Source organism: Athene cunicularia (assembly GCF_003259725.1).
Source record: "Athene cunicularia isolate RWA chromosome 1 unlocalized genomic scaffold, athCun1 chr1_part1, whole genome shotgun sequence".
Classification (NCBI taxonomy): domain Eukaryota; kingdom Metazoa; phylum Chordata; class Aves; order Strigiformes; family Strigidae; genus Athene; species Athene cunicularia.
Window position 1 is genome coordinate 55,691,868 of NW_020799091.1, and position 14,559 is coordinate 55,706,426.

Genomic DNA, 14,559 nt, shown 5'->3' on the forward strand with positions numbered 1-14,559 from the left:
AATGCATATGTAGGTCATTCCAATACAGCAGGTCTTATTGTAACTAAGACTTTACTCATGATTTTAAAATAAGTCAGAAATTTTTATTTTGACATGGTTTTTTTTTTTTTCTGTTATTTTCTATTAACTGGAGGATACTGATGTTGTTTTAAAAGGAAAGTCAGTTCATATTAATGCTTAACACATGCTTTCTAGTAATTGTTTACACTAAACCACATCACTTTTTATGCAGGAGACGTATGAGAATATTCCAGGCCAATCTAAGATCACGTTCCTTCTACAAGCAATCAGGAATACTGCTGCTGCTGAGGAGGTACGTCTTAGTAATCTTTGAATTCTTCAGATTTTTCAAGGGAACTTGGAGAAGGGGGGAGGAAATCGGTGCTAGTCATTTTGGGATAAATGAACAAGTTGTGTATTAACTGAATAATCTTAATTTACCGCACATTTGTAGAGGGACCACTCATCTAGTTTGCTTGTGTCAAGTTCGCTGGCTTAGACTTTTTCATGTAGGATATTTAGTTTCAAAAGTAGTCTTTCATAAGTGACTGTTTATATCTCCATTGTTTTCTGGTTGTGTCTTTTGCTTAATGAATGGATTCTTTCCTTAAAATGTGTAACTAATAGATGACTGTTACTGTGATGTTCCTTCAAGTTACAGCTGAGAAATGCTTTCTGTTTTGGGGTCCTGTGCCTAAATGTGTTAAACTTATGTATCATCTGAAACTTCACATGTTTCTCAAATCGGAATTGGGGGGAGATAAGGTAGCATTTCTTTTGCATGTTTTATGCAGATGGCTTTTGTATTTTGTCCTATTTGTAGAGGATATGCTCATTAAGTCATCTAGCAGTGTTACAGAATGAATGGAGAGCAGTCTAAGCATTATATAAAATTTTTCTGTGGGCATACAATAAGTGTGCCTGTTAGTTATTCTTTAGTTTTGTAAAGGCTCACATGCTTTAGCAATCAGGTATAGTACTGGTAAAACTATTATTCACTTGAATATGCAGAGTAAGGAACTACTAAGCTTTCAAGATACTACAAACTTCAGAGTCACTTAAAAGTAAAAATGTTTGACTTATTTTTTTCAAATCTAGAGTTTCACTGAACAATGGAAAGATGTAGCATGTAGAATTTCTGAACAATATTATAATAAGTATAAGTGTGCAGTTTCTTTCTGGATAATGATCTTTCCTGGTAGATTGTATTTGATTTAGAGATAGATGCTATTTGTGCTTTTTAATGCTCAGTAAGTATCAGCTTACTAATACCGATGCTTATCTACTTAGAAGGCAGTATTCTGACAGAATCCTTCAATATTATTCTAGCAAGTGGTTGCATAAGAGCTATGTAGTTTTCTCTCCTGACTCTCTGAGATGTTTCAAATGATAGAAAGATGTAGAGCAGTCTCTCCTGTATTTAAAATTGCCATGAAAAATAGGATCTACCTCTGCCCCTTTATCAGAACAGCATCATAGAAAATGATCAGAATAGTTGGATAATACTGTGCCCTAGAAGTCATAGCTGCATTGCACATGCTTGTTTTGCATACATTTGAGAAGTCTTGAGTTGACGGCTACAGAGTCATGCTTGCGTAAATAAATACTTGCTGCTTGTATATATTGATTTTATTCCCTTTACATCAGCTAAGGAAATAGCCCAGTCTGAAATTTATTCAAAATCTTGCCAATGACTTGGCTTCCAACTTACTCAAGTGCAAAGAAACTTTACACCTGTAGAAGTTACTCTTACCAAAGACATCAGAGGTTAACATTTGTAGAATAACTTGACGTTTAACTCTACCAATGGATAAATCAAAGACAGGTTTAAATGTTAGCTCATAACTTAAGTAGATGTTAGGTGCTGAACTCAAAAATTCTGGTTAATAAAACTTGAGAACAACTTATCTTCCCTGAAAATCCAAATACATAGTAGCCTAATTAGAGCCTAAATGAAATCATCCCCATGCTTGATCTAAACATTGCATATAAACATGCAGGAAAGCATTTTGTGCGTGTTCAGTATGGTGCTGGTATCAACAGCTAGGCATTTTGTGCCTGCATAGGTTTTACATAGAACCACGTGTTCGACAGGATGGTGCAGATAGGGCTTTGGGCCTGATGCGTGTCTTCTGAGCATGTTGAATGTACTGGCATCGCTGAATACAGGCTGCTGGAGGAAGCCTTAGAACTTTAAGGATGCCTTTCCCAGGCTATGGGAAAGCTAGGTTTAGATCCCTCTTCATCCTGAAGCCTCTGTATTGGTTTACCTCCTCCCAGGAAAACTAGGCCGAAGAAAATACTCCATCCTGTTTTCAGGAGCTGTGCTGCTGTGCTGTAGAGAATACAAGATTCATAGGACTATTTGGACAGTGTTTGGGGGAATCCTGATGCCGCAACCTAGTAGTTTGGGCATTTGAATGGAGAAACAGGGATTCAGGTCCTGCTTCCAGGACCCCATGCATTTGGCATGGAAAAAAAAATTAAGCTAGATCAGAAATAACTCTTTAAAAAACTGTTTAACAGGTTTTCTCCTAACCAAATGCCTAAACTGTGGAAATAATCACCTTTTCCCTCTGTTCTCATTTCATACTTTCCCGATAACAGAGTAACACTGTTCACGGAAGTGGAGAGAAGAGTCTGACTTAGCTGATAGAACACTTCTATGCCAGATGATAATGTGAATTTGTACACCTCAGGTTGAGGAGGGGCTTGAACCCAGGTCTCCCAACTTCCTGAACATGTAGTCTCACTGCTATGAAGTTAGGACTCTACTTCTTCCTATGAAACTGCATTTTAAAGGTTTGAACAGAAAGTGGTATGTTTTCACAGTTTATCTGATGATTTTTTTTCCTCAGGATGTGTCTCAGCTGTTAGAGGCTGTTCCATTGCAGTTTTGATTTACCACCTCTTGGAGAGGAACAGAAGCTCTGCATTTTCTCCTGCATTTGTGTTCTTCCTGGTTAACTCCTGACTGGCAGTTGTCAATCGTGTCCTAATTTACAGTGACTAATTTCAAGCCCTGAGAAATACAGTAACAAATGCTGTGTAAAACTGTTTCTGCTGTACTAACAGCCCTCTTTGAGGGCTCTGACCTTTTCCTTCCCCCTCTCCATATTGTCGAATGAAGGGGTTACATTTCTTAGTCTGAAAACTACTTCTCTGGAGAGCTTCCTGTTCAGCATTTGGAGGGGAAGGAAGGCAGCCCATGGACTTCTGATGCACCACATCTGCCTTTGAGTTGTATGCAGACCTTAGGCACTGCACGCTTTTAATTCCACATGGGGCTGGGTTCCTGAAGGAGATTGTGCAAGTCCATCTTTGGACCATGTCCTAAATATTAATTGCTTCCATCCATGCATGTTTTTCTCCTTGAGGAGCAAGTTCGTGTTCTTCTTGTGCCTTGGTTCCATCATCTGTAAACTCCTAGAACATTTTTAAAGCTCTGTAAATGCTATTCATAAGAAGCAGTATATTGAAATCTGAGTATTGTGATGGCTTTTTATGTTAATACCTTTGAAATTCTAATTGTATGTGAGCATCTCAGTAATTTAGACATGGAGAAGAATCCAATGCTAGGAGAGAAATCTGCTTGTTTTATATTTCATTGGTAGATGGAGGTTTTTCTTTGGGGAGGTACACTTTATATTGCTCCTGTTCTCATTAAAAGCTATAGCTGCTAAGTTGCAAGATTTTAAAATGCTTGTTTATGTACATGTTTTGTAATACTTAAATATAAAAGAGTATTTGGGATGTGTGAAAAATACATACTTCCTTCCTTAAAGCATAAGAAACAGCCCCAGAGCTACCATTAATCCAGCCATGTTGGTCATAATTAAATTGACAATGGTAATTTTCGTACATAGGTGGATATCTGCTGAGGAAAATATGCCATTTATTATTAGAAGTCAATTGCTTCTTTGTTACTCCTTCAAACATTTGAATTTGCTTTAGGGACTTTGGGATATTTTTTTTTTAAGCAAGTAACAATAAACAGGCACTAAATCATGTAGTGCTGATCTTGAGTCTTTCTGTATGGCTTGTTACTGGTGTTCTTACTTTGCAGTCTGTCTGTGTTTGTTAATCTTCTATTTTAAATTCTTCAGAAGTAGAAGTTCTTATCTTTGAAACTATGTGCTTTATGAAAACAAGCTCTCTTCCCTATCTGGCCACCTATTATTACTTCAGGAAAGGAATTAATATAATGTGAGTTCAGTCATTATCAGATGTTAGAGAATATGCACGGAAACATGATGCCCTGAGTGAGGGAAGACATTGCATTGGTGTGTGCCTTGTTTAGTCCCAGCAAACTTGCTGCCTAGTCAAGGCTTATCCTATATAAGTTCACCATACTAAGGAGGAGAAATTTAATCTTTAACAATATTGGATGGGAGAAGGAAAGATACCATTATGTTGTGGTGCCATTAAAGTTGTTGGACACATTGCTAGTGGGATTCCCAGAGGCAGCAAAGAAAGAGTCTTTCTCCTTCCTCACTCATACTCCCTGTGTGGTGACTTATTGCTGGAGAGCCTTGGCTTACAGCACAGGTGGGCACCTGCTGTCTTCCTTAGATCTACTAGGGAAGATCTGCTAATCCTGCATACGTGGTAGCTTTGGTCCACACTAGAACTGTTAAGGAGAGGAGATAAGGAATGTTCTGAAGTAAGGTCCAATTCTAGTCCTTTCTTTGTGCAAGTATAGAGATTTTGTGTACGCTACTGTTTAGCTGTATAGAAGAGAGATGGGTAGATTGTGAAAAGGCATGGTGTGCCTAGAGACTGCAGAACATAACAGGAGTAGTATTTTGGGTGACGTTCTAACAATAGCTGATTTTTACAGGTACATTAGAAGTTGAGACTTCGCAGCAGCTTGCGTTTCTCACCTATAGGTTGCGCAGTGTAGTTGAGAGATCTTTTGGAAATTGGATGTCATTAGTTCTGCTGCTTATTGAATGTTCTTGAATTCCAAAGGCTGTTACAAGTGAAACTATTTATCATTCAAGTACATGTTATATAATAATATCTTAGGAAAAGAAACTGAGTACACGTTGCATTGGATTGTTTTTTGTGGGGATTCAACATGTTTAAGCTTTTGTTATACATGTTAAAATTTAGAAGTTTGGGGGGTGTTTTTTAATTACTGTTTGTCCTTCCAGAAACACTGGTTAGTGAACATCCTATTTAGTAAGTTATTCAGAGTGCTTCATGTGTCTTTTTGCCTTTACTGCATGTGTTGTTCTATTAATTTTGAATTACTCGGCCATATTTTTTGCTTCTAGTTCTTGTATAATTGTAAATAAATACAGATATGTAAATGATCCTGTTGTAGAATTACTGTATGCAAGCAGGAAGCATAGAAGATTGTAACAGGTGGTATTGAGGTTCCTATGCTCAAATTCAAATTTAAAGAAAAACATTTCATCCTAGGTCTGTGAAAAGCTGAAGGCTTTGGGGTTATTTTTTGTTCAGAGTGGAGTTTTATTTGCCAAAATCTAATTCTGGGTTCCTGAATCTTCAGGGTGGCGTTTGGTTGTTAGAGAAGGAGGGTTTACAGATTAATTGTCTGACAAAGTTGTCCCATTAAGTCACTTGTTAATCCAAAAAACCCTGTCTGGATTATAATTATCTCGGCAGGCTGTTTAAAATAGAAAGAAGACATGCTTTAAACATCTTTCAGTAATGCAGCTAAGTCTTTAACTTGCCACAAAATATGTCCAAGGTTCAGCTCTAGAAAAAAACTGAATACTTAGTGGATTTCATTATTATCTCTTTGAAGAGCTGTAATTATCAGAAACATAGTTGTAAACTGGTGTTACTTTGCTATGTTTTTACTTACTATCGGAATTGTCATCTGTTGCTTGAGAGGTATTCCATTCACCAAGTCTACACAGTGAGAACTGATCATTCAGAAGTGTAATGTCAGTTATCTTTCTTCATAAGAACATGAATATCATAACGAAACACTTTAACATACATACTTTCTTACTCAATAGGCTAGACAAATGGCAGCTGTCCTTTTACGACGACTTTTGTCTTCTGCTTTTGAAGAAGTTTATCCAGCTCTTTCACCTGATGATCAGACCTCTATCAAAAGTGGATTGCTGTTGATTATTCAGTTGGAAACACAGTCCAGTATGAGGAAAAAAATCTGTGACATCGTTGCTGAATTGGCCAGGAACTTAATAGGTACTTTATATAAGCTGATACTGTAGTAAAATGTTTATGTATTGATAGTAGTTGTATTTTTATCTCTTGTTCTCTTGTGTAGGCATTTGCACATGATATACTGACTGATTTCATGGTTTAAAACAAAACTTAGTATTTATTTGCATTATTCTTAATCAGATAAAAATAAGATTCTTTAACTCTGCTTTTTAAATTGCTTGAGTTTAAATGATACAGTATTAAGTTTTAGAAATCCAATTTTGTTTAAATTCTCATGAATGTTATGCTGAACATCTGCATCAGTTTCTTTTTCGAGTGCTGTTATGCAGCAGTAAATATTGATCATCTTGTGTTCCAGAGTGCCTTTAGAATTGACACTTCAGCCATATTTTACACTGCAACTTGGACACATCTTCAGTTTAGTAGTCATGACTGGTTGCCCTGCACAAATGAAATCTAACCACTCTTAAGTTTGCTTATCCGAAAACTTTGTTGTGTTTAATCTAGATGAAGATGGTAACAACCAGTGGCCAGAAGTTCTGAAATTCTTATTTGATTCTGTCAGCTCTCAGAATGTGGGACTGCGTGAGGCTGCTCTACATATTTTCTGGTAAGCTTTCAGACTTTGCTGTGTTTTTGCAGTTTAGCCAAATCATGTCTATAAAAAATGTAAGGGAAAATTCTCAGAACTTAATTAACAGGCAATCATATATATTTCATTTATTCTGTTGTATGGCGATTTACTTAACTCTTACATGTACAGTGTAGCTTAAACAATGGATAAATGTGAAATAACAGTTAAGGTTTAACTGTGTGAATTCTTATTAATGTTTTGGTCTTTCTCAACCTTAGGAATTTTCCTGGGATTTTTGGGAATCAGCAGCAACACTATTTGGAGGTCATTAAGAGAATGCTGGTTCAGTGTATGCAAGATCAAGAGCATCCATCAGTAAGACTTTTATGTTCTTTTTTTAAAATTATTAAGTCCTGAGAATAGAAACTTAGTGTAGTAGTCTCAAACGTAAAGGCTGAACTGTAGATTCCAACCAGAGAACTGCATTACTTAAAACTGATTAAAACACGTTACTTGTGTATTACTGATGTACACTTGGAGTTTTGACGGTGCGTACTGTAAACAAAAGGGTCGAACCCTTTCATGGTCCTAAAGCTGACTGGCATATTTGCATGGCTTAGGTCCAAACTCTTGCTTAGTAGTTATGCTTGGAGAAACCTTGTTGTAGTGGCCCAAAGCAGAGCCAGGGCTTTTAGCCAGCATCCTGAGGGTTAGAAACTCCTTGCTAAGCTCCCTTTCTGGCCCTTGTGTTTAACAGTATCGATACATAGTATCTCTACACATAATATCTGTACACAGTATGTCTCAAAACTGCATACACGACAGCTCCTTGAACTGTTTGTGCATGCTTTGTTTAAGGGCATGTTAGCAAGCCTTGTTTTTCTGGAAGGCTTCACATTTATTGATTTGTGCAGAGAATTGTACTTTGAAAATATTTCTCTTGTGAAAAAATGCTGGGCAAGGATAGGAAACCCTGCTGTGGTATATGGGTTCAGTTTGCTGCTCCCCCATGGATTACTTTTTCTGACCTTTGAAAGTCAACTGAGTAACATTTTCTAAAGTACCACAAGTCATGCCTTTAAAAAAGCATGTTTTAAACACTGAGATCACACTTTTTGAAAAATGGGACTTTGACGCTTGCATGCACATTTGAAATTGGGATGGAAGTTGAAAACAATAGTGTTTTTCTTTTTTCTTTCATTAAAAATAAAAAACAAACCCAGAACACCAAAACAAAAAACAAGCTAAAACAAAACTAGGGAATACTTGCCACCTTGTAATATGATAAACTTTTTTTGTATCATGGAGGACATAGATGTTGAAGAACTTCATTATTGCTTTAATTTGAAGTGAGATTTAAAATCCCACGTTAAAAACTAATTGCTGTATCTATTAGGAAAATGTAAAAGGGAGATGATAATACAAAATGTAGTCTCATAATAGGCCTCATTTTAATAGAAAACAAAAACATGTTTTGTTACCATTTCTTCATGCTTTTTTTCTCCAATCCTGCCTGTCTTTCTAGATCAAGACTCTATCTGCTAGAGCTGCAGCTGCATTTGTGCTTGCTAATGAGCACAATCTTCCCCTTCTTAAACATTTTGCAGACTTGCTACCTGGAATCTTGCAGGTAAGAAACCACACAAGTAACACTTAATGTGCCATTACTTCCTGTATTGACTGTATCCAAACATAAATTATTGGTCTGCAAATTTGTGTAACATAGGAGTTTTTGCTGACACTTAGATTAACTACATTTTAGCGTGACATCAGTCACCAGCAAAATACAGTGGAAACTGATAAGGAATTTTGTAAACACAAGGTAATTGCTAGGGTTTTAAAGAAAATAGTTCAATGCTGATTAATTTATACAGTGTTACCTAGATAAGTGAGGTAAAATTCTTTGTGAGGTATCATACGGGTTTTAAATTAACCATGATATTGAAATAATGGGCTATTCTGAGATTTCAAGTAATCAGTAATTGGGAAATTCATTGACCTATGATATCCTGTATCTCCAGTTTAGAGGAAAGTTAGGAATTATTCTGAACAAAGATTCTCAGAGTAGGAACAACAGTCTGGATAAATGATCTTTATTGTTTGATAAATTAGAAACTTGCAAACAAAAAATTAATTTTTAAACTTCATTTAATCTCTGAGTCTGGGCTAGATCTCTCTTAGGATGGTTGAATTTGAGCAAAAGTTGGAATTCTAATAGAAGAGACTTTACTTTTGGACGGAAGCCTGTTGTAAACCAAACCAGAGACAAAAATGGTTTGAGCTCTGAAGGACAAAAATTTCACATTTCAGTTCCCTTTCTATATCAAGAAAAAGTGGAAATAACTAAGTACCTGTGGTGGTGGTGGTAGTGCACTCTTGGCAATTTTAAATTAGGCAAAATTTAGGTTAAATACTGACTTCTTGCTGCAGTCAGTACAGCGGGTTCCTGTTGATAGTGTAAGCTATAAACCTTGTCTGTGTCTGCTTTGTGGCAAACTGAAGAAAAATTGTGCCAAATTTACTGTCTTCTGCAACCAATGGAGTTCTGCTTGATCTTAAATGGAAACTGAGAGAAAATTTTTTAAAATCAACCGAACTTGAAAATGGGTTCTAGTGTATACAAGATGAGTATTTTGATATTGAGGTCACTATCGGGTGGTTAGTCCCTGTCTGTGACTCTGACAATAACAATTGTATTGTTCAAAGATTGTAACTGGCTCAGAGGATCGTGTCTGCTGAGTACTGCATGAGTGGGAGTGAGGCAGGATTTGGGGTGGGCATGCCATTTGTCTTGATGTTTGGTAATTAAATAGTATGCTGTTTTTAAACTTCAGACTAATAGCCCATTTTGTGATATAAGTTTCAATGCTACTATTTTAGGCTGTGAAAACACATGTACTTGGTTTGCATTTTCAAGCTTTATATTGCAAATATAAAGCACAGAACTATGTTTTGAAATCTATCTTTGTAAAGTACTTATTGTGAGAAGGACTAGATTTTCTGGCTGCAGTAACACAAGATGGCTATGAAGATCTGAGTTTATAAATAGGAGATGTGATGTGTTAGAATAGTGGTGAGTGACCTTTGGTGACAGTTGGATGCTTTTTTTGTTGCTGTTAAAGTTCATTTTGTTGAAATATTGGCATGGTAAAAAAGCTAAAAATAAAATTCTGACTTAGTAGTTCAGTCTTTCTAAGTACAGTATCTATAATGGTTATGCTGGAAGTTGAACTTTCAGAACTAATAGTTGAAACTTCTATCCAAGAGATTTATCCTTCAGTGGAGGTAAAAGCAGCTTGGACCTTCAACTGACTTCTGTGGTTGTTAAGTGTTCAGTACTACAGAAAAGCGCCTCAGGCTTTTAGGGCTCATTGTACACTTTTGAACTTCTTTCTTCAGAAACCTAGTCTTGCTTTAAAGAAGTGTCAAAGTTGCAAGGAGTATAAAATATACAGTTTTACAGAAACTAGCAGTAAATATTACATTACCCTGTGCTAGAATCAGAGGATGAGTGCTAATTATTGTGATAGCTATTAGTCCAAAAGGCCTTAACCAAGACAGACTTTTTCCAGAACACTTCTGATACTAGAAGATGCTGCTTCTATGTTAAAAGTGTGAGTTGTTGAGTGGAATTATCAAAACTGTTGGATTCTAGACTTAAGTATTAAAAACCACCTAAGTGTTCACTTTTAAAGAATGTTTCTACGTTAGGAAGACATCAGATACATTGCTAAGGCAAATTCCTTTCAAAACCCCCAAATTATATTTAAAGACTGTTTTTTCTGTGGCTATTTGGGGTTTTGTGTCCTACTTGAAGAGTTTTAACACCATTGAATAACTGTGTGCAGTTTTGGTACTAGAGTATCAACTTGATCAGCTAAAAGTAAGTTTTAAATTACTTTTCAGAATGTAGCTATTGGGTAGGAAAGATACTTGCAAAAAGCTTGATTTAAAAAAAAAATTTTTTTTTCCTTTTTCCTACATCTTCTGACTGAAGGCTTTAATTAAGGCCTTTCAGGTCTGCTCTAATTTGGTCCCTCTCCAGAATTGTCTGGGAAAAAAAAGAAATTATTTAATCTTGAAGTTCCTGGTGTTTGTAAGTGTAAGCTAGTTTAAGATGCTATCGTGTAACAGGAAAGAAAGGAATTAGGCTCATTTTCCTTCTTTTGGGCAGAATTACTTTGAGTTTTTCTTTATTTAAAATGGATTTTGAAGTTGTGCTTGTCAAAACAGTGTGTATTTTTTGCATGTTGGTGCCTCTGATGTGTAACCTTAATTTTATCTGAGTGTCTGTCTACTGCATTAGATTTAAACTAATAATGGTCAATATTGATGGCATATGACATTGCAAGCCATAACTTGTAGAAAACATATAGTTTTGGACCCTGCATGTTAACTGTTTGTAGTTGTTAGATTGACGCATGCTGGCCACCATAGCAGGGTCTGACTGTAAGATCCTGCTGATGAAAATGCAGAGTCTGAGCGAAGGCTTCCCATTAGTCTTTTAGTAGTTCTCTGGTTACAGTTTGAACTGGATGCCTCCAGAGACAGACCCTCAACCCAGTTCACTCCTCTTGATTATACTCACACCACCCATCACCTGATCTCCAAGTCCAATCACTTAATTCTGGTCTGTGGTCTCTTGATTTCTTACTGGGTTTTCACTGTTGCTGAGCTGGCCTTCTTCTGAAGTTACTTCATTCTCTTGATACTGTCATCTTGGTCCTTCTTCATCCCACTCCTATCTGCCAGATCCAGCTAGTTCTTTGTCAGCAGCATTAGTTTTATCAAAAAGTTTACTTGGCCAGTTTTTGCAGCCTAAGGCTTCAACTGCTTTAGCTGCTAATAATAAGCCACTAATGCTAAACGAGACTATTCAGGAAGACAAGAATGCAGATAATAAATTTCTTCTATAACAGTGGTCTCATTCATAGTATTACTTGTTTTTATTTAATATTCTTCTTATCTCCTTTATAGGCTGTAAATGATTCCTGCTACCAAAACGATGATTCTGTCCTGAAATCCCTTGTAGAAATTGCAGATTCTGTTCCCAAGTATTTACGACCACATTTGGAACCTACGTTGCAGCTAAGTCTGAAGGTAAAGCTAGGAATTGTTAAGAAAAAAAAAAATCAATTTCTGCCCCCAAATTGCTGTTCTAACTGTTTACTCTAATCTGGATTGTAGTTGTGTGCAGATGCCAGTCTCAGTAATATGCAGCGTCAGTTGGCACTTGAAGTAATTGTGACCTTGTCAGAAACTGCAGCTGCTATGCTGAGGAGGCATACAAACATTGTTGCACAAGCCAGTAAGTATTTCACTAATTTTCTTTGTTGAAACAATTTGTCTTCCTTTACAGTGTTAAACTGACTTTGCAGGTGGTCAGTGGCAACACTGTGTCTAACTCAGAGTTTGATAACTTTAGGTGACACTGAATTGAGGTTTTTTATGGAGAAAACCCTTTCTTATTATGACTTTTCATAAATTAATCTGTGCTTATGCAGATATTTTATTCACACCAACAATGTGAATAAAAATACAATAGACTCTTCATTAGGTGCTTCCAAGGAAAATACTCCTTTCATGCTTTTCTGCTGGCTTTGGAAGTTTGTACTGTAAAAAAAAATAAAATAAAAATGATGCATTTAGTTCTGAAGTTCTACGTTTGAAGTTTGGTATGTAGGCCAGATATTCTGTGGTGCTGGCAACTGAAGACTGCAGGAATTCAGCATGCATGTTGAGCTTTGGTGTTGGGTTAAAGCTGTGAATTAAAAATCAGATGCTTATATAAATACTTAGAGAGAGTCTAATTAGTCTGTTTAACATGTGGATTGTAAATTCTTTGGAGAGGCACTTTTTTAATCATGCATTATTATGAGATCCTAAAATTAACTGTCTTCTGGACAGCCCCAGCAGTAATACTGTATGCACTGCTATTTCTCTGCCTTTTAAACCCTTTTTGTGACTAGATCAGGGCACTGAGACAGTGGTGTAGCCCTCTTTTTGGAAGGATTCTTTTCCCAACTTGTTACATTTGTATGTGTCTAGATTCTTGCTTGTTTTCTGAAACTTACATAAAGGCAATCTTTTTACTTCTGTGCTTAGCTGGAGAAAGTTGTGTATATGCATGTCACTAAGTTAATCATAAAACTTCTGGAAAATGTGCACTGGATCTGCTTGGCTTCAGTGTTTATTGACTAGAGTAGAATATTTGCTTACTTGTAGAACAGGTTTTTTTAAAGAACAGATTCTTTTAGAATATATTTTGAAATTTGAAAATATTTAGAATGCTGCATTTTCACTTTATCCTGTAGGTTGTTGGGAATATTAACACTTGCCACTTGCTGTCCCCCAAATCATTACAGGCTTCTTATCTGGTCAGGCAGCATAGTGGAGAAGTACCTTCTAACTTTTTAGAATGTATTACTTTTATATTGGGTTGCTAGCTGTTGTTCAGGAATGAAATATTTGTATTAAGATATTGCATTAAGATAAGGCACCATGAAGGAATGAAATGCCTTTGGTTTGCAACCTGTTGTAAAATTGCTCTTAATGAATCACTAAGGTGAAAGACATTTATTTTGCAGCCCTAGTAAAGCAGTTATGTTCAGAGAATGCTAAAAAAGTAGCCGCAAAGGATTGCTTTTGTCTTGCTTTTGTGCCTTAGTTTAAAAGGCTTTCTGTTTTCACTAAGAAGTTGCTAAATCACTTGATCCTCCCAACTAGAACTGGGTCTTAGGCAAAACTGTCATCTTATGCTGGTTTTACTGTACATGATACTGATTTAGGAGTGAATCTGTGTTCTGTGTACCAGTTATCTGCTTAGGAATTCCATTTGGGTTCTGACTTCCCTCCTTGAGCTTAGAATTCAAGATAGCAGAGTGGTTTATTGCTTTTTCCCTATAAATTGGAGCTGCAGCCTATCTTTGGCTGTAGTTTTGTTCAGTCTCCAGAAAATGGAGTCATAGCTTGTTCTGACAAGCAGGCTTAGTGGGGTCATCCTTAACTGTTTGTAAACAGTCTATATATTGGCAATAATTAAATTTTGAGGGTTTGTTGGGACAATGTTGAAGCTTTAATGTGCAACTCTACATTTAAAAAAAATTCTCAGTGAAACTATACTTCCTGGCAACCACATTCATATTAAACCTAAGAGGAAACAGCATGTTTACAAGCTTTTGCAGGTTCTAGATATAATGATGGCCAGACAGCTTTGGATGACAGTTGGTTCTCAGCCTTGCTTCTTAGTAGCAACAAATGCTGTGACATCAGTTTTTGGACCTGCCTAGCATTTGTAGCAGATAATGGTTGACTTCCCTGGTTCAGAGATGAGATGATACATTGTTTTCATGTCTGTGCTTACTAGTCTCTGTGTCTGAAAAGCTTCTGGGCTTATAATACTTTTTTTGGAGGAAATTCTTTTCAGTGACTAGTAAGTATATAGAATTCTAACATGTGGGCACCATGCTAGAGTGTTCATAGTGTCCATTAAGTTTTCTTGATATGTTTATAAAAGCTCTCTGAAGGTTTTTGCAGCCATGGTATAATCTCTGGCTGAAGATATGTAGCCATGTCAAGCAAATCAATCCATAATTTGATCTTTTCTTGATACTTGCCCCACAATGCTGTCAGTGAGCAATATTTTTCTTCCGTCATCAGTTGACCAGAAGTTTCTCATCTGTCCAGATGTATGGTGAGGTGAGTTTGCTTAGGGTTGTGCCTCTGTTGTAGATTTGCAGTAGTGTAAGTAAATTACAAAATTCACCAGTTGCAGTAAGTCTCAGCAGCAGCATGGGCTACTGAATGCCTACTAGGTTTTG

The 14,559-nt window shown here is 36.5% G+C and overlaps 1 protein-coding gene across 1 annotated transcript in view; it reads left to right on the forward strand.

Annotated features, from left to right (window-relative positions):
- The first annotated feature begins 226 nt into the window (after window positions 1-226).
- Window positions 227-14,559, forward strand: part of IPO5 (importin 5) — a 41,561-nt gene continuing 27,228 nt past the window's right edge. Inside the window, exons 1-7 of the mRNA XM_026848018.1 lie at window positions 227-313; window positions 5,994-6,186; window positions 6,673-6,775; window positions 7,018-7,114; window positions 8,265-8,369; window positions 11,717-11,839; window positions 11,927-12,047. Coding sequence (XP_026703819.1) covers window positions 227-313; window positions 5,994-6,186; window positions 6,673-6,775; window positions 7,018-7,114; window positions 8,265-8,369; window positions 11,717-11,839; window positions 11,927-12,047 — 829 coding nt within the window. The remainder of the gene's footprint in view (window positions 314-5,993; window positions 6,187-6,672; window positions 6,776-7,017; window positions 7,115-8,264; window positions 8,370-11,716; window positions 11,840-11,926; window positions 12,048-14,559) is intronic.